The sequence below is a fragment of the Montipora foliosa genome, chromosome 6, assembly GCF_036669935.1.
Source record: "Montipora foliosa isolate CH-2021 chromosome 6, ASM3666993v2, whole genome shotgun sequence".
Classification (NCBI taxonomy): Eukaryota; Metazoa; Cnidaria; class Anthozoa; order Scleractinia; family Acroporidae; genus Montipora; species Montipora foliosa.
This window is the reverse complement of record NC_090874.1, coordinates 28,625,152-28,652,732: the sequence shown is the minus strand read 5'-3', so window position 1 is coordinate 28,652,732 and position 27,581 is coordinate 28,625,152. Positions and strand designations below refer to the sequence as shown.

At 38.3% G+C, this 27,581-nt stretch overlaps 3 protein-coding genes across 9 annotated transcripts in view; all 3 read right to left on the bottom strand.

The window, feature by feature from the left end:
- LOC138007093 (centrosomal protein of 83 kDa-like) overlaps nucleotides 1–27,581 on the bottom strand; it is a 622,454-nt gene that overhangs the window by 186,644 nt on the left and 408,229 nt on the right. The gene's annotated exons all lie outside the window — the stretch shown is intronic.
- LOC138008560 (von Willebrand factor D and EGF domain-containing protein-like) overlaps nucleotides 1–27,581 on the bottom strand; it is a 104,464-nt gene that overhangs the window by 69,614 nt on the left and 7,269 nt on the right. The window lies entirely within an intron of this gene.
- Nucleotides 18,947–21,473, bottom strand: LOC138008564 (ATP-dependent DNA helicase pif1-like). The gene has a single exon (XM_068855884.1). It carries the CDS (start codon nucleotides 21,284–21,286, stop codon nucleotides 18,947–18,949), a length of 2,340 nt encoding a protein of 779 aa, XP_068711985.1. The 5' UTR covers nucleotides 21,287–21,473.

Sequence of the window (27,581 nt, the reverse complement as noted above, 5' to 3'; positions counted from 1 at the left end):
GTATTCCGTAGATATTTTTTCATAATTTAATATTCTGTCGAGATCTGTCAAAACACAAAAATAGCAACGCACGCAACAAATTTAGTCGCATTTACCGCTTCGTCGAATTTCCATGCTTAGCACAGGAACATTTAGTTACTGTGAAAATCTTTCTCTATTCGTTAGCAATCACCCTTTCAGAGAAATCGACCGGTCTGCGAATAGTATATGAGTTTTTTTCAATGGGATGTCAAACGGCCAAGTGGATGTTATGCATAATCGGACGATCAAGTTCCGCGTGTGGACCGTTATAAATATTTTTTCACAAAATGTTCCCGAATCGTCAAGTATCACCACAGAACATCATTCTAAAAGCTTATTCTACGCAAAAAGTGGGTTCTGGAGATAATTTTGAGAGTGGAAATCACGAGGCATGGTATATTTAATTAACAGAAAGACGCCAACCTCATTTTGACACGAAAATGCTTTACTATTGCCATAAAAACTATCCAGTTAAGCTCGCATATTACAAAACATGATGAATTCATAAAGGCCACCTTTTCCAGCGAAGTATTTTTTTGAAACAAACAGCATATTTGCTATTAGAGGCAATCTTTCTTTCAAAAAATTCTTGGCTGTCACATTTCATATTATTTTTACTGGGTTGCCAGTATGGCAAACCCAGTCGGAGTCTGCGTTTCATTTGTTTGTTTTATTTTTGTATTTTTTTGTACTTTTTTTAATTTTTTTCCGTGTCGGTAAAAATCTTGCCTGTCACTCCCCTGCTACGTGGTGTCTTTGTGCAGAGAGCCTTCTGCGCGTATTTTCTTAGGATCGAGAGGGTAGTGGGAAATGCGTAGATTTCTCTGGTGGACACAGTAGAACGATTAACTAAACCGGCAATGGCGTCGAAAGTCATGTAACGCAAATGGCGTTTTAGTGGATCTTTGAACAAAATATACCCTTATGAAGCTCAATAATGGCAAGTCAATTGAATACTGAACAAGACAGGCGGTGGAATCTTAAAAACGACGAGTAACGACATGTCAGCCCAGAAGCCAATGTTTTTCACTTCCCATTTATTTTCTTCAATCTTTCTGGGTTCAGTACTTTGTTAGTCACCACATGTTTTCTCAGGCTATTTACCCAAGACTTCTACCATGGCACTACAGTGATAGACAATACCAAATCAATATAGTGCACTGTTAGAGCTACATATTACACAAGGACAACTTGAATCTCCTGGAAGACAACACACGGCTCAGTTGACATTTTATATGGAATAAATCGCTGTGTTACTTCACTACCACACGTAAGCAATGCGTGTCAATTTTTTCTAAAGAGGACAGGAATTTCTTCTTTCTGACGAATGATTAATTAATAGGCCGGTAGCCAGGTTTTTAACCTCAGAAAAGGATCTGTTTCGTCGTGCAAACGTGTGAGGACCTGTAAGCCAAAGGGCCTCTGCTGGTATGCCTTCTGGGTGACCCCTTAAATGGTCTTTATGACCCCCAACTTGAATTGTCTGGAACGGTGCACGTACCACAGGCAACCCAGTGTACCCTCACGGAGGGTCTAGTTACCTGAAGACTGTGCAGAGAACAGAGATCACTGATCCACTTAAGGTGTTCGATTCGTTCTCTGTCTTTGTTGAACCCATAAGTTACCAGATAATTTTCCATTTGGCTTCAGTGTTCTACATAACAGCACACTTGGTAAAATATTAGAAATACAGCTCACTTCGATTTCGGCTCGACGGGCAATAGTTGTTGTCGAAGTCCATTACTCCTCGCTTTTATGATTCCAGACATTTATTTTCACCCCCTGTCTTATTTATCCAAGTGACGTTCCATTCTTGAACTCCATAAGGGTATATTTTGTTTAAAGATGCACTAAAACGCCATCCGCGTTACCACAACTCTCGACGCCATTGCAGGTTTAATAATTAAACGTTCTCCTGTGTGCACCAGCGAAATCTACGTGTTACCCCAGCCCCCTTAAACCTAACAAAAGACGCAGAGAAGACTCTATACAAAAAATAAAAAAAACAGTTAGCAGGGGAGTGACAGGCAAGACGTTTCCCGACACGGAAAAAAATAATTAAAAAAACCAAGTAATGAAACCCAGATTCCGACTGGGTTTGACAACCCAGTAATTAATCAGAAAAAAAAAACGCACGCGTATAACGCAATCACGCAAAATAATCTGTCAGAGACTTTTCTTGATCATTGATCAATCAGAATGCTTGGTGTGTTGATATTTCCTGTGTTATTTTAACAAACCGCTAAAACGCCACGGCATTCACAAAACCGAAGATCGTGCCCGTCTCATCTGTATTCTCCTATTTGTGACTGCAAGCTGCTAGTTAATTATTTGAAAGTCGCGTACGTGACCGGTCAAAATGACCCCCAAACCGAAATTTTGTCTGGACAAATAGTCATCTTGGCCGGACATTGTCCGTTGACCGGCCATTATTTTGAGCCCTGGGTTGTATCAAGAGCGCACAATACAAGAGGCACGCAAGATTTCCTCGCGTGTCTCTTCGGCTTAATGACGCAATCAGTAAAGAACACGTCCCAACATAGCTAACAACGTTGAATACGCATACAAACTTGATGGAAACACGTCACTTTCGACAACATTTGTTTTATGTTGGAGAAAATGTTTGATTGAAATCAAAACATTCTTCCCACAAAAAAAATGTTGAACAAACGTCATCAAACTTGCATGCCACAAGTTCTAACATTGTTGATCCAACAAATGTTTGAGTGTTTAACCGAAGCTGAAATAAAGGGGGTGGCTGCTAACTACGAAACCGTTGCTATGGACACCTTCAAATAGTCATTTCTCGAGTCCCTTTAACTCTACAGTTACACTTTTTCGCCAAGTGTGTTCTATTCAACATTTCTTTGTCGCTTTCGGCTCACAACCAGCGACTCAGCGAGTTAGCCATGTTTTTTTACATATATATATATATTTTTTTTTAATTTTAAAATATTATATTTCTTTTAAAAAAATGACGTCGTAAGGCTCTCATTTGATGCCCTTTTCAAAATCTCAGTTCCATTTTTTGTCCAAATAGAAATTCCACGCTAGAGTTTACAAAAAATTGATGGGACGGCTCCCATCCAGTGAAAAAAACGCCTCTTTCTTTTGTTTCTTGAGAGTTTTTACATGTTTTTCACTGAAACACACGGTAGAGGACTGGGACTAATTGCGCATGCGCCTTTAGATTGAAGTGACGTCAGATTTCCATGGAAAAAGTTATTTCAAAAGAACCATCCACATATACGAGCTTTTTGTAGGGCTCTTGACTGAAAAGCTTCCTTAGCAACTATTCCATTTCTGTAGTTAACAGCTGAGCGCGCGCGCGTAAGCCAAACGTGCGATACTTGTAAGTCAAGTCATGAATCAAAACCAAGGATTTTTTTGGTTACTTATGTTCAGTAATATCTATCTTTTTTGGGGGGGTAACTCAATGGGGTTCTCGAAATTTGAAAGAAATTCTGTCACTGAATTTTGGAGAGTCTTTTGATAGTGCTGTACCGTTGCCGCGCATACAGTTGGAGACTCACAGACCCCTTAAAAGAATTGCTAAAAATTGTAGAAGTCAAATGTGAAAACGCGGTTTCCCTAACAAAAGGATCGATTAGCGTTGTAATCCTCTTCCACTGGAAAGTTGGAAATTAACCTATTGATACTTGTGCCGAAACCCTTTCGTGCCTCTTTCATAATAGCGCTGTGCAGGATATTCACAAACTAAACGATATTTAAAGTGCACCCTGAATCCAAAGCCCTATTTTATGGAAATAGATAATATGTCCTGAAAACAAACAAACACAGTCAAAGTAAAACAATTGCTTGAACTAAGAGATTTTGTCGGTTTTCCTTTGGCCTTTGACTCCTTATTTATTAGTTCAAACACACAAAAAATGGCCTCGGTTTTGCTTAATTAACCCGCTGATAAAACACGTTGGGTTTTAATTTATACATTGATTCAGTTTTGTTACACGAAGTGGCATCTGTCATCTTTGTTAAGATGTTGTCTACGATATTAATAGAGGGGAAAAAGCTTACTACTTTCCTAGATCAGCAGAAATTTATTATGCAGTTAATGCAAGAACAACAGCAGCAACAACAGGTACAATATAACAACATCCAAATAATGATGATGGGCTTGCTTGATTAAATTGCAAACAAACTGAGTTAAAGCTCAATTTTATTTTTCAACAATATATCCATTTTTGTCTTAAAGTTGTGTTAAACAGATAGGTGTTTCAGTAATTTATGCAGTGTCTTGCCGAGACCGAACTACATGGGTCAACTTGCTTCCCTTTCGTTTTTTTCTCTTAAAAAAAAATAAAAATAAAATAATAATAATAATAATAATAATAATAAGACATTTTTTGCCAAAATTGTTTGACCCTGTTGGTGTATTTTACAGTGTTAATCATTTTCACAGTACTGATGTTTACAACTGTATTTTGTATTCAGTACTTCAGTTGTATGTTAATATACTGATGCTAACATAGTCTTAGAGATCCCATACATTTCAGTAAAGGTGTTTTAGTGAAGTTGTTGTGAAATATCAGGTGTTAACGTTATGTACTGTTGAGTTCTGCTCCTTATAACAATTAAAACAAATGACTATTAAAACAGTTTTGCTGTCATTAAGCTGTTGTCATTGTTGCAAGGGTTCAAGCAAAATACTCTTGTAGAGAAGGGGAATCCAATTGGAAAAACTTTGAAGTAGTATTGCATGCCATACAGGCATGTGAGGGCATTCCTGAGTAGCACACAGACTATGTATACCTTGCCCATTTGGCTTAGCCCTATTTTCAAATTCTTTTTGAAGTCAAGAAAGCAGAACGAATTCACCACATCCTCAAACAAGCATTCCACTGAGTTTAGTACGACTCTACTCATTGCCTCATTGAAGTTTTGCATCAGGGGAGTTAAATTTCCATTTCGAAATGGCGCTTGAATGTGTATCCGTAATGGATAAGCAGGATCTCCATAAATGCATAATGGCTGGCCTGTTAGTGAGAATGCATATTGTTGAAGATCGAAGAAGAGTCCAGAATCACGCAGCATCCCAGCATCATGTTTCTTGCCCTCTGAAAAATGTGAGCAAAGGAACCCCAAACGTATTGCTTAATTAAAAAATATCGCACCACATTGAACATTTTGGATTATGGTTTAATTTTCTTGGACTCTGTAGTCCAAAGATTTCACCTCTATATTTATTAAAACTGCCACTCGATTCATGAACCAGATTCCATTAAAAAGGAGTTAAAACCTCTCGGTGGTTGCTCGATGATGATGATGTTTATCTCCTATTTTGTAAGTATTTTTATTATTTTATTTTTTACAACTGCATGTTGACAGTAAGGGAAATTATATTAAACGAGTAAGAACAAAATAATACAGTAAGAACAAATACAGTTGCTCTCAAGAGTTCCCCAAGTAGAAGCTATACTAAAGGAGAATTTACCTTCGGGACCTTAAAGATTGGCAACTTATCCATTACAATAGGTGTGACAACCGATTGAAATTTAAGGGCATGAACCCTTTTGTGGCCATTGTACACAACTCTTTGATGGAGACCTGGGGGACAAATAGGGCGAACTCTCCCGTCTATAAAGCCAAAACAGTTGTTCAGGGCTCTTCCTTTGTTTGCGACAGCATCAGCATACATCTGCATAGAATTGGCGTTCAAAATGGTGTGATTCCATTGAGTGATTCGACGACTGTGCTGCTCGAAGATAAAGTCAACAACATGATTGCTTATCATCGAAATTTCAGGAACCGGTCGGCCAAAATTAAAGTGCTCATCAAATCGCTAAAATCGGCATGGTTAGGCAAGTCGTTTCAGTAGCAGGCATAACGCTTCAGTGCTATTGCAGATTGTACCCTGGTTGCACGTTACCTTTTCAGGTAATCCGAGGACATCAACGAGAAGAGGGATGTCGCTGTTTGGAAACGGAATTCGGTTTTACACTCAGCCTCATCTTTGTCTTCTAGGCAGAATTTCTCGTAATCCCAGTACGGATATTCTGGATTTTTCGATGTGTTTGCGTCGTAAAGAAAACTCTTCTTCCGTGATTGAGCCCTCACAAAAGCTCAACAAGGGCAGGTCACGAGTATTTCTAAAAGTCGGCATGTTGAGAATGCGATGAAGTTCCACTTCTCGTTTACGTCCAACTTCTTAAGTCTAATTTCCTGCGTCTGAAACGCCGTGCTCTCTCTTTAGTCCCTCTTGTGCCTCGACGTTGTATTTTAGGACGACGTCCTCAAATCTTAAAGTCCCTATTAGCGAAAAAAATCAATTTTGAGATGTACGATCGGAAGCATGCGCAGTCGATTGTGGTGCTATCATGTCTATAATCCGGGGTATTGATACCCGTGATGACGTCAGGTACACGCCTCAGGTACAGCCTCACAGTCTTCGAGTCGAGTACTTTTCCAATGAGTCGTCATTGATCATCATTCAACCCTACATGTACAGTTTTTGAACCTCTTACATTTGACCACCGAGTCAAATTTTTCTTGAACGTCTTCAACCGTTGCGCGAAGAAAAAATCAGTTCTCGAGCTAGACCACAAGCAGTCGTCTTTCTTTCCTCAGAGCCATGCACGACGGATAAAATAATTAGTTTATGCAAATTAGTGGTAAAAAAATAAGACACAGCTCCCAGTCTATTCTCAACCACAACAATAAATTTAAATTGACGTTTGCTCAACTACGCTCATCATTTCTTAAAAGGTAACTCTTTTGCGGAAAAGGGACCAGAAATTTCAGAAGAACAGAAGTTTAAATTCAAATGAACTGACATGCCATTGTTTTGATATTATCCTTTTGCTTATAAAATAGTAACGCCTGCCACACAGGCTAAAGATATGCACACCTTCCTTCGCTCTTTTAATATTTTCAAGCACATTTCCAGGACCCTCTTGCTTCAAAAATTTGCAGCTGCTTAACAAAAAAATACCAGTTACTGCTCCCACCCAGTTTCCACGCCAGCACTCACTTTCACACTGAAACTGCTAGTATTTAGTTTATTTTACGAGAAGTTGAGGGACAGGTCACATTTTGAAATATCGGAAACGTTGCATAAGGCCTTCCAAAAAGTGGAACTCGATTTCTACTTTTTGCAACGGTTTCTGCAACTTGTCTCGGTACATTTTTGACGGTTAATTAAGAAGTGTATTCCATGCAACTTCCAAAAAATTGCACAATGTAAAGACCCCAGGTAGCCCCCAGGCAGCCCACTCTGGTCAGAGTTTTTCTCTGTCCTTGTGTGTGCCCATTTCCATCAGTAGGGCTAACGCTCACATGGTTCATATGGGGTAGAAACTTAGCACTTCACATTACACTCTATTCAGTTAAGTCTGTTTAAATATAAGTGCGACACGGCCAACGTTTGCAAAAAACGTAATCCTTCCTTGTACTTGTACATGTCCATTACCGTGACTTTAACGTCTTCAGTTCCCACGGCCTGCTCCCGTCTGACCTTGTAGCTCAGTCAGTAGAGCAGCGGTGATCTAACCCGAAGGTCGTGGGTTCATTTCTCACCTTGGTCAGAGTTTTTCTCTGTCCTTGTGTGGGCCCATTTCCATTAGTAGGGCTAACGCTCACATGGTTCATATGGGGTAGAAACTTAGCACTTCACATTACAATCTAATCAGTTAAGTCTGTAAAAATTATAAGGTTAGGATTTGGGCAGGAATCCCGGTAACAGACTCAAAAAGATATTTACACGCAAAAGCTCTCAATAAAAAAGCCATACTTTATCCTCCCAGGGACTTACTCGCTTTCTGTGTGGTTAGTTGCTCGCGATTTAAGCGATTTTTCAGCTTCCCCGGTTGTCACTCGTACCAAAAGAAAGGAAACGCTGGAAAGTAATTTCTGGTCTACTTCACTTCTCGCCGATGAAATAGCACTTCAATCTCCTACATCAGTCACTCTCAAACTACGGCGATGACCAAGTTTCAAGGTCTGGACAGTGAGTATCACTGAATTGTTGAGAAACAGACATTCAAACTCTTTAAGGCTCGCTTAGAACCAATTTGGACACGGCAAGTAAACCGTATTTGCTGTCACCATATTGAGGTTCAAGTGAACGGTTAACTTCAATATAACCGAGCTTCGAAGGATTTTGAATAATTGGATATCAATTATCAATACCCTTGTAGCCGGAGTTTGAGCGTGACCTGTGTAGGAGAAGTGCAACTTTATTCGGCGAGATGTGAGGTATTCCAGCCTTTCCTTTATTTGGTACGAGTGACAACTGGGAAAGCTGAGAAATCGCTTTATCGCGTTGCTTCAGGTGGATAAACGCACAGAAAGCGAGACGCCCCCAGGACCATAAAGCAAGGCTCTCTCATTGAGAACTTTTACGTGTAAATATCCTTTTCAGTCTGTTGTCGGGATTCTCGTACAAATCTTTAAATTTCTTGTCCGACCGAGCCTAGGGAGCCTGTGCAATGACGCGCGTATTATGTTGATGTGATGCCGGTGTCACAGTGCTATGGGCATCCTCGTGTTTTGGGGATCCCCATACACAAAACACTAGTGATACGGACATCCCCTTCTCATATTTCTTAAGTGTTTTGGGCATCCCCCATAGTTTCGGGGGAAAATGGTTCTCCAATATTTGACTGGATAACGCCACAGAAGTAAGTAATATGTTTGAAACGATTGTATTTTGAGTATTGTAATTTTGGGTTTTCTGCATGCAGCTTTAATTAGTCGTTCGTCACAGATTTCATAAGAATTATGTATCAATATTTCGATTTGTAGGAAAATCGAAAAGAGTTTTTGGGATGAACTCCACAAAATATAGAAACTTTTTCCAGTACTTGAAAACCTGGTTTATCCTGCACGCTTTACAAAGCAAGACAAAGCGATTTTGCGAAAATATGCGAAAACGTTTGAGCACAACCCAGAATTATTTGCCAATGCATGCTCTGCCTAGTCTCCTTCGCAGCCGTCTTTCAGGATGTCACGCAACACGCGAGAAGGCTGCGAAGGACTGCTACGCTCTGCCATAATAACAGGGAACATGCTGAATTTTATCTTTTGTCAGTGCAGTGTTGTTGTTAACCGTGAGGTATGATTTTCTATTCACGGGCATTTCTTACGAAAGGCCATCTGATGGCCCTACTTTGCAATTGTATGATAAAGTATGTGTTGCCACAGAAATCATTTCTGAAGTGGACTTAACCGGTTGTCAAGCCACACGTGCGATACTTGACCGAAGTGTAACCTATAACACCCTCAAATGTCACAGCAGATGCATGACAAATAAGGCCAAATTTCTTCAAGTAAACCGACAGTCTGCGCAAATTTGAAAAGCACGTTCAAATGTAGAAAATATAGATAAAACAGCTTTGTTTGGATATATTATAGATACGTACTATATTTGTTGCAATATGCCGTTGGGTAGAGTTTAAATTAAACGATTGTCAAAAGGTTCATAGCATCCCCTTTTTGTGAACATATCCACCTCTATGCGCTCGAAGTGTTTATTGCGTGACAACCATATCATGTAACAGTCTCGGGGTTAATGCAGTTCCTTGTTCATGTTTTGTACTTCGTTTTCTTTCGTTTCTGTTTTTTTGTCACCGTCGGTGTTTGTGGCATTTTTCATCTGAATAAAGTTTTAGTTTACAGCTAAGCAAACGGTTGAAGTGTTGTTTAAGAGTTCCCGTTTCCCTCCTTTTTTGAGCGAATTTTTTATTGCCAATGGGTTTCTTTCAGTGAAGTAAGCCCGGTAAAACTGTCCGATTGTAAAATTATAACATATATCTACACTCGTTACAGCCAGATGCAAAACGCGGGATCATGCCCATCACTGAGACACCGGCCACGATGTGATCACAGAGGTTATTGACGTACTTGTTTTTCTTAGTAACGACGTACGTAAGGAGGAAAATTGATAGACTGAGTATCTTTTCTCCTTGAAACTGACTGACAGCAGCTACATTTGTCTCTTCCGGGCGAATTTCCTGAAGGGAATTTTAACAGCAGTCTCGGGTCACCATGATGGAACAGTTTGCGTGTCAATTTACGTTCGATAGATGTATCCTATGTTGCAACAGTCAAAGTTCCTTCAGTTACGAAACTGGTATCAATGGAAGCCGACGGTGCGCCTTTAACGCCCCTCTCTCTGTCAGTGCTCCGTTTCACGGATATTTAAAGCTATACCTACACGGATCAGTGGAAACAGACGTTGAAGTCACCGAGGATCGAACTGGGGACCCCTTACTCCGAAAGCCAACTGAGCTACGCGTGCAAATTTTGGTTTTTGAGAAGAGGGGAAAACCGGAGTACCCGGGGAAAAACCTCTCGGAGCAGAATAGAGAATCAACAAACTCAACCCACATATGGCGTAGAATCCGGGAATCGATCCCGGGCTACATTGGCGGAAGGCGAGTGCTCTCACCACTGCGCCAGCCCTGCTCCCCAAAGGCGAGGTAATTAAACAAAATAATAATGTCATGTTTACATAGCATATTTTGCTTGCCTTTAACTATTGTACAACTGAAGATTTTACCGTGTTAGAGTAAATAAGGTAAGAAACTCCCTTCTTCTTACCAGCACAGTAGGCAGCGTTGCATCGTGTGAGTTTTTGTAGATAGTAAACGAAATAATTTCCGAGACAACGCAACGGAAGCATCCGCGTCTCAGTCCACGGATATTAATACAGGCCTTTATATTAACCACTGGATCGGTAGGGCTGGTGGGATGTGTGCCTGTTGTACCATCCAACCAAATCGGATACTGGGTGCCACAATGGTTAACGTTGACTTTAGTAGTGGGCATTTTCCCACCGACAAAGCTGGTAAAACGGTGCCATCCGGAGACAAGACTATTGTCACACAAAGCAGATTGACCTGCCTTCCAAATGCTCTGTATGCTGCGGCAAGAATTGTCGAGTTTTGTGTGCGAGGTTTCCTGACAACAGTTGTTGCAAGTTGGAATTTGCTGCCCAAGTGCAGGCGCGAAAATCAAAAGAATAATGGCACATTGCAGAAGGAGCAAAGTGCGATTCATCGCCACGCTGCTTTCCTAACGACTGAAAGACGTACTTCTGATATAACGAGATGCTTCTGTGAAGCATACACTGGGTTGCCTGTGGTACGTGCAACAGAAAATCAGAAGGCACTGAATTGTGTGGTATTGAAATACAGCATTCCAGTCTCTGAAGAATAACAAATAAAAGAGAAGCGAGAAACATTGGCTTCTGGGCTGACAGGTTGATAATTTTCAAGTTCCCTCACAACTTCTTTTCACCACAAGTGTGCCCTCTGAGCATCTGACAGCTTTGTAATACTAAACTTCACTGAAGTCAAGCCCTGTTTCGCGGGGTTAGTGTTAGGATGGGAGACCAAAACAATAAACCCCTCATAAACTAGACGCTCCGTGAGCGTAGACTGGGTTGCCGTTTGTAAGTGTGATACCAGGAGCGAAACACTGGGACACTCAGTTGGGTGGTAAGTGGATTTTTCTCAGAGTAATGGTGGGTGTGGCAATCCGAAGAAAAAAAGTGAAAGAATGCAATAGGTACTCCTGGCAACTCCTACAATGGAAGAAGAAGGCCAGGGGATTGAATGCGGATGCAGCATATTTCTCATTCATCTCAGGGCCGCTTGATTCTCTAAGCCCGCTGCCTTGCATACGGCGGGAGCTACTGAAATTTAAACTGACCAATCAGAATTCAGCGAGCGGGAAAAACTGTGCTATCCTTGTGCTATCTGACGTCACGCCAATTGTTTACGTTCTGATTAGTTAGATCGGTGGACATTCGCTCAGCCTTCTTTTGTGACTTTCTTGACCGTTGCTTCTTTGAACTCAGCGAGACAGAAATGACGCATTGTTCTGACAGTCAATTTGCCAATCCACTTTATCCAGTTTATGACATGGGCTAGCATGTGATTAACAACCAGGATCGCTTTTTGAACTTTATTCTGTAGAAGAAGACGTTGCTGACTGAACATTTTTACGACGAAATCCCTTGGTTTGTTCAGCACTTTGATGTCCGATAACTGAGCCGCTCTAACGAGTGTTGGGTCAATCACATTTGGTCGTCTGACCTTTTGAAGTTCTTTCAGCACTTGTTTGTGTGTGTCCATCATGATCGAACTTCAGGTGAATAGTGAGGGGAACAATTTTTCGTTCATCTGCTGTGCCAAACAACAAACAATCCTGTTGGGTGTTCCACGTGCTTGGCAAGTTTTGCACGACCATCGTCTATCAGATCTGGAGTGGAGTTTTCTTTCAGTGATTACAACTTGCGATCGTTCTACAAACACCCACGTAGCATGCAGCACTTTTTTAGTGACTCGAGGATCCTGTTTTGCTGTTTCAAAGGGAGTCGTGCATTCTTGAGCAGTTCATTTGTTTGTTCTTCAGTGCTTGTATTTTTTCGTTTGTTCCTGATGTCGCAAAGTAACTTTGATGATTTAAAAGGACTTGAATCCTTAATTGAATTAGCGATTTTTTTATTAAGGAACCAACAAGTGAATGGTACACAAAATTAGGAGAAACTGTTGGTTGAATGGACAATAATTGTAGCCATAACAATGCAGGGCATCAACAATGGTTTCCCTTGTAAAATATTAGTTTAAAGGGTTTGTTAAAGCTGTTTCCCATTTTATAGGGCACTGTGGTTGCCAGATTCACTTTCAAATTTATCATGGAAACGTAAATCAATACCAGTGAAAAGTCAGTCCCTTGAATTGTTGATAGAAAATTAATTTAAATGCATATTGAAACATCAGTTGAGGAATATTTTTTTTCATTCCCACTTTGTGAACCTAACATACATTGCTGCTGTTTGTTTATTGCTTGGTCATTCAATGTCTTGATCACATCAAATTATTTAATTTTTAGGTATTGTCTCAGACCTCCATAGAGACACTATCTTTATCTAAAAACTTAACTGGTTGCTTTTTGGAGCCCTTTTGTGGCATATTTAGATAGGCAGGAAATGTTCCACATTTTATGGTAAATAGTTCTGCATGGTTTTAAGGAATATATTGCAGCCAAATCTAATTTAATATGAGACTAAAATATGCTGTTTCACATTTTGTGAATTTAAAGACTATTAATATTGTTTGCGCTTGTTTTAAAAGGCTTAAGGTTAGCGTTCAAAAGTGTTCCTTCAATAATCTTATTCTGTAAAGATTACCTTGGGAGAATTGGATTAAGGCCAGTTTTTTCTTCTAGCTTCTTTCCCCATTGCCCTCTGAGAATGGAGTTGATTTGGTTTTGCCCAATGTTGAAAGATGAAACAATGCCTAAACCAGCCGCAAGGAATACTTCATTGTGCTTTTTTACAAACATGGGCATGAAGGTGCTTGTAAGCATCTGACCATGTCAGGCTCTTATGTAGCCTTTAATTTACTCCCGTCGGACCCGTTTGACCTTTTAGCATCCTGTATAGTGTCCCTCACTCAAAGGATTAATAAATATGTATATGTATGTGTGTACCATTGTTTCGCATGCTAAAGTGTTATTATAAATAATTTATTTCTCCAAGAGAGTCTTCTTTTCGTGTCGGTCATTCAAAAATTGTTGGAATTGCTTGTTTGAGCTGTTGGATGAAAGAGGCAGAACATTTGATGAGGCCCTCCTGTGGGGAGGGGTCCTTGTTCCCATTAAATATTTGCTTGTGTTTCCATGTTGTTCCCCAAATTACTTTCAAACTTGTTCCCAGCTTTTTGATCCCTAAAATTTAAATTGGTTGTCTTCCCTTCCCTAAAATATTTTGATATTGTTACTCTGTTCCCCAATTCAAATTAGTCATGTTCTCTTCTTCCCCAAAACCCCTGGGAGTGCTTCTTTGATGTTGATTCTCTTATTGGCCTCATAGTAATTCACTGTAGAATTGCAAGACACAGCAAGTTCTTATTTGGAAGTGAGGGAAAAGTTTTGCATGAATTTTCACACAATACAAGAAACACAATTTTGACTGCCCCTTCTAGTCTATTCTAGATCTTGCTCTTTTCGGACATGAATCAGCTTGTTTGCACCTTTCTGGCGACCTGCGTGAGGGCAAGCTCTAGAAGCTCTTCCTTAGTGAGCCTTTGCTGAAAAACTTTCCAAGTCTGGCTTTCCCGTGTTAGGGGCCGAGGTTTTTGTGCAAAATTCATCAGCGACTTCCTTGCAGCTTATAAACGGTGTTCCTTCGAGCAATGGTCAATAAAAGTTTTGTAGTGCTTATACAAATTTTCGCTACTTTAAAAAACGTATGTTTACACGAAACAAATATCAACTTGGCAATTTTTCTTTCCCGATACCCCATTTAAAATTCATGTGAGCGCTATTAATAAAGGGCCAGAAAACCATTTAATGGCAATTTTTTTGTCAACAAACATGAGTTGTCCGCGAGCAGAATTCGAACGTAAGCTGTTGTGCTTTGGCTGTTATTTATATTTTTTCTTACTATTCTAAGACGAATTCAGGCTGATATTTTCGAATCAAGTGTAAGAAGACGGCAAAACCGTATTGATAATGTATTTGTTTGTGTTCACCTCGCGAATAAAGACTGGTCGCATCTTTTCCACGGGGTAGGTCGACAGCAATGCCATTTACGCACAACCGAAATGCACTGTTACCGGTGAAAGGGCAAATGATTGACAGGATAGCACGGTTTTGACTTCCGCGCGCACTGCGGGCGCGGGTTCCGTATGCAAGGTGTGTAGTGAAGTGGTACTTAGTTGCGGGGAGCAAGTAAAAAACCATGAATTTAGGTTTCCTCCATTGTTGAGAGTTTAATTTAGGATACACGAGGAGGCATTAGATTTTAGATGTTGTACAACATATGTAGTTATTTCTTCTATACAGGTAAGCTTGAATTAAATACATTTTTTCTTAGTTTAAAGCTTGGTTGGGCTGGAAGTGAGTTGATTTCGGCGGAGAAGAGGCCATTATCATAAATTATTTTTGTGAATTCAAGCTTGATCAGCGGTTTAGCTTGTGTCCTTAGTATCCAATTTCGCGCGGTTCGAGGACCATGTGAGAGTTTGCCTGCCATGTTGTTTTGTTATTTGGCGGACCTCACAGTTTTACCGTGTCTGAAGAGGCTCAAGCGTGTTCTGTAAGTCAGTTTTCAGAGAACCATTTGTGTGTTATTCGAAGCATTATACTAGCCACACTTTTCCTTTCATTTAGAAACCGTGAAAGGAATTGTTACGTGACAAGTTTGTGATATCTAACAACTGTAATAGGACCGCGGTAAAGTTAATAATTGGGACAGAATCTGAAGCAGGATTGTGTGGAATCGTCTCAGAAGTGTATTGTAAACCGTTCAAGCTTGAATGTTGTTGAGGAGTTAAGTCTTATGTGGGTGACGGTAATATGAAATAAATCCTTTTAACGCATTTGGAGTTTGGACTTTATTCTGTCATGTGGTAATCTCTGTGGTTTTGGCGGGCACAATTTTGTTTGCTGCTCGCAGGCTTCCTCTTGGCCTGATCGAAGATCAACGTTCTGTGCAGTTGCTTGGGTCTTCCATTCTACTGTCAGATTTATCAAAGTACTGTCAGTGTAACGGTTCACTGCTTCTGATTTAACGTGCTTGTAAGATACTTTTGCAGTCTCTTGATATAAATCTTTTGGAATCCTAGATCATAGCAGGAGCCCATCTGTGTTTCTGACCATAGATGCCCGAGCATTTACATGATCAGTAATGCTCATGTATCATTTCGTTCATTGCTTCATTCATCGTGGGAACACTTGAATCCACAAATGACCAGCTTCCAAAGACATTGGCTTCATGGCTCAGTTGGTTAGAGCGTCACACTGGTATCGCAAGGTCATGGGTTGAGACCCTGTTGAAGTCCGGAATTTTTCAGGCTTTTCTACGCAATTTCTAGAATTGTTTTCATAACGGCGAGGATCATAACTTCACTTGAGTTTTTACTTAAGGAGGCTCGAAATAGTTTCTCCTTTTTTCAAACAAATAAACATATTCTGTCCTTAGATACAGTTAGGGCAATCATATCAAGACGAAATTTGGCCAGGGTATTAAGTACCTATCGTAGATTTTTCACACTATGTTTTCCTCAAAAATAATGTTACCATGGCAACGATATTAGGCATTTCTTTGACCCTTAAAATCAACATATGTGGTCCTTTTTGAAGAAACGGGACGGTGAAATTTTCCCATTCATCGTTACCAGATAATGTTAGAAATATTCTCTAAAATATTTAAAATTCAACAAAATCTGTAGGTCAGTTTTTCAGAAAAATAAGTTTTTTTGAATTGTGTCGCTAATTACTTTTTTCACCTACAGAATTTTTTTAAATTTGAAAGACAAACGGTTTAAATTAATCTAAGCTAACATGCAAAAAATCAAAAAAATTCACCGTCCAGAAGCAGAGATATAAACGAGTAAAGTTGCAAAATCAGGAAAAATTAGGGGGTTACAAGATCAGCATTTACGCATGCGTCACCCGCTAATCGAGTCCGCGCGCGAGTGGAGCTACAGGTCAACACAAACGGATTTAAGTAACTATTAAACCGTTTAAGTAGAATTTTCGTAGTTTTCGTGAATAGGAGATGTCTATTTATATGCCATGTATATGGGAATTGGAGAAAGGTAAGCGAAATTAGCGGTATTTGTTTATTTCTGGTGACCCATTTAAATCATGAGCTGACGCAAGCAGCTTACGAATTGCGTGTGTGGCTTACGCGCGCGCGCTCAGCTGAAAACCCTTTCGAGCCTCCTTAACAGCCTAAGAATTGTTCTCTTGTTGGATGTACATTGTATTTCTGCAGAAAAAAGGAAATGAGAAACCTTTTAGGACTTTTAACTTTTACGGAAGATGAATGTGGGTTCGTCCCAAGTGTTTTTGGTTCGAAAGGAATTTACATAACACACAAAATATGCAAGCAATGGGACCATGAAAAGAGCGAAAAGATATTTTCACAACTACTGGGGGACTTTTGAAAGATGTATTTTTCAGCATGTTACGTGCAAACCAAGAAAAAAGAAATCAGAATTCCTTTAGTAAGAGTCTTACCTATAATCCTCTGATAACTACATGTTGTTGATAGAATTTTCATCCTAACACTCTAAAAGAGAAAAAGATATTTAATAACAAAGCTCCAGATTTTATTTTTATGAATAAGTATTCGTTATTGTAAATAAGGTGGGCTTTAGAAATATTTCTTTTATTGTTTTTATAATAATAATAATAATAATAATAATAATAATAATAATAATTATTATTATTATTATTATTACTTTTATTTTATTTTATTATTTTGTTAAAGGGGAACTGAAGGTAAAAAAGAAGGATTTTTTGTTTAAACTTGAGACCATACACAATAAAGTTTTCAACTTTTTTCCTGTTATATCCGTCGCTCTTCCACCTAAAAAAAAACTTTTTATTCCAATTTTGTTCTATCAGCGTTGCGGCTCAGAGTGGAGGAGTCAGCGGTCATTTTTGCGGCTTATGATGTATGATATGGGGAAGACATGTCAGAAGCAGTGTTTAGACAGATGTTTGTTGTGAATATTGAGTCCACTAAGAAACAGCAAAGCAACAAAGAAAATATCCACAGCAGCACTTGTGTTTACCTTGTTTCTGTTGATTATGAAATCTCTGTTTCCTGTATCATACCTCACAGCAGGCGCCTGACTTAGTTTTTGAGCGTGCCCTGAAAAGGCCAAAAAAGTGGGAAAAGCCCAACTTCGAGCGTAATTTTGTCCCAGAAAACAGGAAACGAGAAGAAGTAACTCCACAAACTTAACTTTACTTATGTTAGGCTAATTTCCAAAAAAAAAGTGTTGGAAAAGTTGTTGCTTTTGGCCTTCAGTTCTCCTTTAATGGTGGTCTGAACTGGTACGTCATATAAGAAGCATGCCTGTCGTTTATAGTTATTAAGAGTCCTGCCTGGGAATATCTGAGTAAGATGAAAGATACAAAGTAATATGTAAACTTACCTACTCGTGGTGCAAGGCACAGGCAGGGGATGAGGCACCATATGGTGGTGCCTTGTAAAATGCTTGTCATTAGACCTCTGAAGTCTCCCATTCTGGTTATGGGAACTTCTAGCTTAGAAAAACAGATTGTCTCCTCAGGTTCTTGGGCAAGTTTGGAAGTTCTTGTGGCATTATGAACATGATCCTTTTTGACAAAGAAATTGATAGAATTTACCAACTTCTAGAAAAAAAATTTTCTTGGTAATTTCAAATTGATTGACAGATGATTATCAAAATCTCTGCTTATTCCAAAACAATTACATTATTGTGTAACATGGTTTAATTTCTCTCCACTGGTTGCAGAGCCTTAGATTTAATCTGCTTTGCTTAAGTCAAATGATGCCATCTAAAAACAATAATAATATTAAAGATAAATGTTTATAATATTTAAGACAAAACTGATGAAACTTGTCAAGGTGGTGCACCAATTTGTCTGCTTTTGAGGACACTGTGGTAGATTGGGATTTTATGAATTTCCAGTTTTGTTCTAGCTGGACTTGTGATCTCTTTGCCAGGTCTTTGCGACACCTTTTTTCAAAATCTGTAGAAGAGTTCTTTCATTTTCATTGTAAAAGGTCCTTGCATGAAAGTTTCATAATATCATTTTAGTTATAGCTAGCATATGGATATTTTAACAGCATCATGGTTCCTGCAAAGACACATTTGTACATTTATGAGAATTTTATATTTACAGTTATTGCTATAAATAAATATTATATGCTTTGCATGACAGTTTAAATAAATATAAATATTTAAATATCTTTGTTATACTTTATGGATATTTTAACAGCATCATGGTCAGAGTAGTAGACACTAATTACAGTATTCTCTATTATGTCAAATTTTGTTGTTTTTAGGTAAATTTGGTCAAGTATGTTTCCTGATGAGACAAAAGTTGGACTTTGTACAAACTGTGAATAACCTAGAGAGGTCATTAAAGATTTTAGCGGTCTTATGCTATCATCATTTCAGTAGTTGATATTGAAATCACCAAGAATGATGTCGATTGGATAAGTGCCAAGGACATTTTGTAGATGACTTACATACTGTATTATATTTGAGTTGTTCTTTCGGTAAAGAAAAAGAACTGTAAAATTGGGACACATAGTTGTAGATGTATTCAAAATTATTACAAATTTCATTGCATTTACTTGTGGAAAGTATTCATGTTCTTTAGTTTCTATTGATCTTCTGGTACACAGTGCCAAACTTAAAAATCTATCAGTAGGATGATCTTGCCTGTAGAGAGTAAATGGTAGTAGATGAGATTTTATGTCAGTATCATTGCTATGAGGTACAAGTTGTGTTTCTGTCAGTGCAATTAGATCACTGTTCTTTATGTTTGCATCATACTTGATATCTACACTATGTTTTTTGAGTGATCGTATGTTTAATAGACATATAGTGAGCATTGAATTGTCCTTATATTTTTCACTAGTTCCCATGGTTTTTGAGATTTCTCGCAATCTTTCATATTCTTTATGTACCCGAGGATCTGCTTTCACATGTTTGCTGTTAATTTTTCCTAGAATGTGAATACCATTTAAAGAGGTCGCTCGGCCCAGTGCAACATATACCTGACCATAATTGAATGATCTCTGTTTGAACAACTCAAAACTAATGACGAGACTGTTAAGTGACAATCCCTGTACTTTGTGAATGCTAACAGCGTAAGCCAATGTTAAAGGGAATTGCATTCTCTGTATTTCTGGAGAAGAAGGTTTATTTGGATGTATTTTAATTTTTGCTAGGACAGGTTCTACGGGTACAACTCTGTTTTGTCGCACAAAACTGCTAGTACTCTTTTGAATTAAATTGTTGCCAGCTTTGGCATCATCAAATTTTACATAGATAATGGTGGGTTTTTTGTTATTTTGATTTACTTCAATTTTAACAACAGTTCCTAGTTGACCATTTATAAGTCTATCTGCAATATCAATGTTGTTGGTTAACATAACTCTAGCAGATTCCTTTATACAGATATTAGCATCAAGTCCACCAGTTTCAGACCTGGGTCTAGCTAAAATTCTGTTAATATCTTGCTGTGATACATTAGGAGGGTACTGATCTGTGGCTTTAAGGTTCAACAACTGTGCAGGTATTTGGTGCAATTTCATTTCATTGTGTCGATTGACTGGATTATTTTCAGCCCAGATGTGAAGAGCATCTGATGGGTAATTAACATCTGATGGATCTATAGATCTAGATTGGATGCACTTGATATCTTCTTCAGTTTGAGTTGCTGTACGGAACCTATTCAGAAGTTCAGAAAATGGTTGGTCATCCTTCTGCCTCATGATATCAACAAGCTCTGTCATTGTGAATAGGTGCCATGGGTGGCACAAGTTAAACAAATCATTTTTGTAATTTGCAAAAACAGGTTTCCTGCGTATTGGTGGTAGTTGATACATGTCACCAATAGCAAGAACGCTAATGCCTGCAAACAGGTGAACATTTGATGTGCCAACAATTTCTTTTAGTCTTTGGTGGATATGAAGCAAAGTATTGTTAGCAACCATAGAGATTTCATCTATTATGATCAACTTGAGGTCAGCTAGTAACATTCTCATCTGTGTTTTCTTTTCGTCAGACATTGCAGGTAAATTATCACCTGTTTCTTTAGGAATTGCCAAGGCAGTGTTTATTGTTGTCCCATCTATGTTAATAGCAGCAACTCCAGTAGGTGCCATTAAAAGAACTGTAGGTAATCCAGGATTCATCGGAGGATGTCTAAAGGTCTTTGTGACAGTGTGGTAGATTGTTTGGATCAAGTGACTTTTACCAGCACCTGCTCCACCAGTTATAAATAAATGTATTGGTTTTACTTCTTCAGGTTTTCGACTATTCATGTTTTTCATTTTACTTCTACACCAGGTGAGAATTATGTCATAAGCATAGCGCTGTTTTTTGTTCAATGATCTAACACACTCCCGTAGCTTATCATCAGTAATTTCTGTTGGCTGGTTGTATGTTATCATTCCAAGGTTTGAATGATTCTCAGTTTCTGATGATGAAACAAGATGTGTAGGTAATTGTTCATTAAATGATTCGTTTGGTGCTGAATCATCTTGCTCTTCAGATTGTAAATCTGCATTTTCCTGGTCATTTATAGAATCATAGCTGGAGTGGATATTGCCCTGGTTATTTCGAAGAAAATCAAGTGCTTCTGTAACAGCATCAGCATCAGGCTCAAAATTCTCTCTGTTTCGTTCCACTACAGCTTGTACTTCATGCTCATAGAATTTAGAAGCATATGTTTGATCACTTCCTAAAAGACTTGTTTCATCTCTCCATGGGTAGTAAAGCATATAGGAGATGATGAAAATACAGTTCAGGTTCTTTTGCTTTGTTTGGCTTGTGATATCGTATAACAGCTTTTACTTTTCTACACTTCATAACTTCATGGGTGTTCATTAATCTTATTTTGTCTGGAGGTGACGTATCAGGATCACAATTGTGATGTAATTCAATGACATCATCAGTTAAAACCTCAGGTTGTGCATCAGCTGTTTCTTGGCAGTCCTTTTTGTATTCTTTATAATAGTATGCAGCAAACTCTGCCAGACATAGCCTGTCTACAGAAGGAATACACTGTGGTCTTAAAGTGTATCGATCAATAATATTTGATTTAAAGATATCAGTACTTTCATTATCCAGTTCATCAAGTTCTTCTGGTGATTTAGCAATGCGTACCCTTTTTTCTGGTAGGTCAGTGCTTACAAAAACTGTTGCAGGGAATATTTTTCGTAACCATAGTTCAGGCATGCATCTGTAAAAACATTCTTGTGAACTGACTCTCTGGTAGAGAGGAAAGCAGCACCAATTCTTTTTAAGCTATCCCTGACACTCAAGTTTTCTTTCTTAGCTTCCTTTGCAGCATTCATAATTGCCTGTGAGCATTCAGTCTCATCCTTGGTAAAATATGAGCACACATACGTTATGCACTTGTAGTGGTTAAATACAGGTTGCAAGTCAACATTCGCTCTAAAACCCTTAATACCAGGAATAAAATAATTATTAATAAAACAGCTGTTTGTTGGTCTTTTAAGGTGCAGCTCATAGTCTGAGTCAGGTGAAATGGATAAAGCCCAATAATATTGCTCTTCAGTTATGTTTACAGATTTGAAAATATCAGCTTCTGTTAATGTAGGATTATAGTTTGCGTTACTGGGATTTAACACTTCATCTATTTTTTCTTTAACTAGTCTAAGGATTTCTTTTTGTCTGTCTATGGTACTCGTTTTTTTTTTCTGGACTTAAATCATCAGAAAGAGGTTCAGCCACAATAGTCTTCTTTGTAAAAAAGTGCCCAAAATTAAACCTACATTTAATGTTTTTGTATTTTCTACATGTCTTTGAATGACTGTGCTTTTGGTAGGTTTTTACAAGCTCATGTAACTCAGGGTCTTGACTCTGATCAGGAAGGCATGCCTGCACATGTTCATCTATGAAATGGATATAAGCTTCCTTGGTGTCATGTGTTAGTTCAGGGCTATCTGATGTCCATATTAAGGCATGTAAGCGAGGAGAGCCTCTCATCTGAAACCCAATGCGGAGTGCATAGTATACTATTTTACCAATTGGGTTTGCATTAGTTAGAAGAATTTCAGTGAAGAATGTTTCAACTCTATATTGAAAGTGCTTAGCAACAACAACAGGATTTACATTCAGCATTGAGCATCTTTCATCATAAGATAAAGCATCAACTTGTTCATTTGTTAGATTTTTGCCTTGTGTTCTTGCAATAAACTGAAAAAGTTCAGGCCACCTAAGGTCAGCACAGGATAATGTCATAAACCATGTTGGTATTCCAAGCTGTTTTACCATAGCTACTACTTCATACATAAATTTGTTGCCAATAAGGTGGTGTTCCTGGAATTTGTCTCAAAAATAAATAAGCCTGATCTTGACAAATAAGATTTTGTAAAATTTGCATATTATTTGATCTTATTTGAGAAGCAGTAAGAGGCTGGCCATGCATTTTTTTCAGAGCAATATTGATGCTATCTGATACTTTCTTCTGTTCTATGATGAACTGAGCAAAGGAGAGATATTCAGGATTGGTAGCAAATCTACCACTGTGATGTAAAAGTCTTGCATTGAAGTACTTAACTGGCGACAACTTTATTTCTCGGTTGACAGAGTACCCATACTTTCCTTTTGGAAACAAAATAGGAAATGCTAGTTCTTCACATTGCTTGTCTGCCATGAAGGAAACTGGATGTTTAGTTTCACCAGGTGCAATAGCATAGACTTCGTCTCCTTGAGATGATACATTATCATTTTGCTCAACAGTTACAGGATAATCTGGTATTATAGACTGCAAGCAAGTTTCACTTGTTGGTGCTCGATATTCATTTAAAGGATCGTCATTTTCTTCATCTGCAGGTGTGCTGACATTCTCACCATTTTCATTGTTTGAAGAAGTGTCATCACTTATACCAGATTCAGTAGAGTGGTTGTCATTATTCAAAGTCGAATCGTCTAAATTAACATCATTTTGCTGCAATGTTTTAAGATGCCTATCTATTTTGTCAATGTCTATACATATATTATCATACAACGGATTGTTCATTTTGAGCCACATCAGAGCATTTAATATTAGTTGAGGTCGCACAGCTTGAAAATAAACATGTCCTCTAAACTCCATTTTTCTCTTTAGTTTCAACATGATTATACCTGACCTTTCAGGTGGACGTGGCAATGTAGTACATGTTTGATCACATTCAACTGGTATATTGCATATTGCTCCTTTAATTTTCCTCTGTTGGCCTTTAGGCATTACCACTATCTTTTCAAAGACTATCCTCTGTGCTATTAATATTTGTTCAAGTTTTTCTAGTACTGAGAGTTCTGGTGGTATTCTATCAACTTCCAGTTTATTACCTACAGCTTGACATGGTACTTGCCCTTTTGAAACTTTTGCATGACATGTTCTACAGATGTATTGTTTGTCATCAAATGACTTTATCTCAGTGAAAAGACGGTGTACACTGTATTTATTTTCTTTAAGTAACATAACTGTTTTTCTATATAGTATTCGATGACAAACTGAACATATGTAATATGGCCCCTCTCTGATCTTATTCTGAAATACTGATATGTAGTGATCCAATTTATGCTGAACATCGTTTGCCTTTCTTTTAGAAATTTTTGCTGCATCACTTATGCACTTTATTTTTTGCTTTTTTGTAGGATTCATGCTGCAATTTTCTTGTTTTTTTTTGTTCAAGTATTGTGCCTTAATGAGTGGTTCCATTGCATCATAGTTCCGCTTTTTTTGTTTATTTATCAGATCTTTTTCTGCAGGATCTAGTGACTTGTACCATACTGCTCTGTCAGACAAGAGCTATTCTTTTTCCGCAGGATCTAGTGATTTGTACCTCTCTGCCTTGTCAGACGCGAGTTTTTCTTTTTCTGCAGGATCTAGAGATTTATACCGCTCTGCTCTGTCAGACAAGAGTTTTTCTTTCTCTGTAGGATCTAATGACTTGTACCAATCTGCTTTGCTAACCAAGTATTTTCGTTTGGCACTAGGTTCCATGTTTGCATAACTTTCTCTTCGTTTTTCGGCAAGTGAATTTTTCTGCCTATTGGATTTGTGTTTCCTTAATACCTTTTGTCTTAAAGTGCTTGACAAATTACTGTAACACTTTAGAAATCTGATAATGTATGCTACCTCTAAATTATTAGTTGTATTGATTTTTGTAACAGTATTAGCAAGGGCTTGAAGAAGGAAGTTGCTGTCATTGACAGTTTGAAATTCATCTAAAGTTCCATCACTATGGAATATTATTAAGTAGTATTTGATGCTTTTAGTCTTAGAATTGTGCTGAAATATGCAACTTGCACAGTAATTTGAAAACCATATTATAAATCCAGTATTGCCTCTTGTGTTATCCAAAATAAAGTTCTGGAAGTATTTGCTACTGCTGGATGCACAACTAAATATGCCTTCTTTTTGTGCTGTAAAGACAACATCAATAGTTGCATCATATATTTGAAGTTTGTTTGGAAATTTGCGTAAACAAAGATTTTCATCAGGACATGAAAATTGTTCCTCGTAAAACTCATTTCCATGGTCAATAATTGCTTCTAGAGTTTGTGAATTCCAGTAACTGCATGCCTTAACCACTGAAAAACAAATGCTATAAAATGATAAAGCACAACAGGGTCGTATAAAAGACTCATTGCTTCTTGTTGAAATATGTGCCATTTCTCCACCATCATCAGCAAGTTCTGATTGAGAGATTTCACTGTTCTCATCAACTAAGTGATTGTCGTCCTTTTCTAGTCTTGTTATGTGAACACCTATCAGCTCAAACAATGCATTTGAATTTTCATAAAGGGTTTGCAAATAACATGTGACATCCTGTATACTTTGTGCTTCTAATAATACACATGTTCCTTGAGAATGGGGCATACCAAATGCATCCCTAGCATGTGAATCAAATATTTTAAATTTACCACCTGGAGTACAGTACATAGAAACAGTACTACATTCAATTGTTAAAAGAAAGGATTGGTAGTTTGCCTTACTAATGTTAGCAAAGCATCAACCAAAGGCATACAGAAACTCAAACCATGTATAATGGATCTACCATTTATAGTACCACTGTAGCTTGAACTGTATTGAAGCTGATAATCTGTATTAAACACATTGAGCACATCTGGTAACTCAGTTAACAACAGGAAAGTTTGTCTGGATAGTCTAGATAACCCAGAATACAATTCATTACCAATGTTCATGATGTTGATCAAGTCCACTGATGAGATAATATTATTCCTGTAATTATAGATAAGTGAAGTAAGAGACATTGCTACACACTGGGTGCCTGCATTCTCGCCGAACAATTCCACATTGCCTTGACTATAAGGCGCTTTAATAGTTTTGGTATGATCAATGGGCCCAGGGTTTTTCTCTATATCATTTGACAGCTTTAACTCTGTATGATTCATTCTATGGTTAACGTTCTTATAAACAGATCTTACTGAAGTATAGTTACATCTAGGTTTCACTCTTCCACGGCGAGTTTTAGGTTTTTTCCTTCGATTTGCTGTCCACCACGTCCTTTGTGTACTCCTCTTCTTAGTAGCAGACCTTAGTCTCACATACAAATAGTCTAACTTACGATTAAGTACACTCAATTTCGTAAATAAATGCATGGCAGAAGATTTCGGTACGTTCTTTTTAATATATTTTCGAACTAATTTCCTGAAAGATCTGCTCTTATGCAAGGCTCGTGATAGCTGTTTCACTGGAATTCTGCTTGGTTCTCGGTCCCTCTGTTGACGCCCTCCTACACATATACAATAAACAAACTTAGCATAACGAGATCGAAGTTGCAAGTCATTTACTGATTCTTTATTATCAATATCGACAACAACACATGGCTGTGCGGCATTCTCAAATATGTTCTCCTGTAAGGCTCGCGTCAGCTGTTTCACTGAAATTCTGCTTGGTTCTCCATCCTTTTGAACAACGTGGCGACGCCCTTTTAAACATTTACAATAAACAAACTTAGCATAACGAGATGGAAGTTGCAAGTCATTTATTGATTCTTCATTATCAACATCGACAACAACAGACAGCTGTGCGCCTTTCTCAAATAGGTCACAGTCATTGAATGCATTCAAAATAGGTTCATCCAAACATAAAACGCTGCACCAAGCATGGTACAAAATGCTGACAACATTAGTGAGGATGATTCCAAACGATACAAATAGTTGAATATGAAATAGCATTACAGCTCGAAATACACAGAAATTCAGTAATAGCAGAAAACAAACAGCCATAATAATACAAATGGATAGAAAATTCACCTTCTTTTTCAGAATTTTAACTAAATGCATCCGGCTCAGCATACTATCTTTCTGCGACTCGATGGCATCAGTACTGACTTTGTGCTCACCAACTTTCTTCTCTTGGAGGCTTTCACAGTTCTGGGCTTTTTTTGTTTGGTATTTGGTTTCAAAGCAGTTCATATCAGTGTAGTTCATATCATGATTCTCATATATTTGGTCATTTAGTACACATTTGTTCTCAATATAGCTTTCTCTCAGTTCGCGGACCGACCCAAGCCAAAACATTCGCTCAATGACATCTTTTAGTGTGGGTCTACCGCGAACGGCGTGTGCATAAGTGAGCGGTTTGAGCGTTCCCAGCAAGAAACTCAATACAACAAAAAGCCACATGGCGACAAAACACGCAATGTCCACTAACTCTGGTATACGGCAACTAACTTCACGACAATTTGATCGCGCAGGAGTGACAATGAAATGGTTCTTCTCAATCATGTGATTCTGCCTGTCAACAAGGCATTATGCTGACGATCGAAATCCTCCAATCATGATCAGCAATTTTATTTCGCATGTCAAGTGGTTGCTGACACCGCAAATGTTCTCCATTCCGCAAACATAGCTGATCACGTTCTCGAGATGATACACATAAAGCGTAACAACAGATTCAGAAGGAACAGAAATGGATTGTTTTAACTCTGTACTGCCGAAAAGCAAAGCTAACAGCTCATAAACATTATCGAAAAATGATTTCATAATTCATAGCCAAATCACCACGGCAAAAAACAACCTCGCATGTCGCAT

Bases quoted from the DNA above. Each gene is read 5' to 3' on its own strand.
- LOC138008564 (XM_068855884.1), bottom strand. From the start codon at position 21,286: ATGCTTTACTACCCATGGAGAGATGAAACAAGTCTTTTAGGAAGTGAT.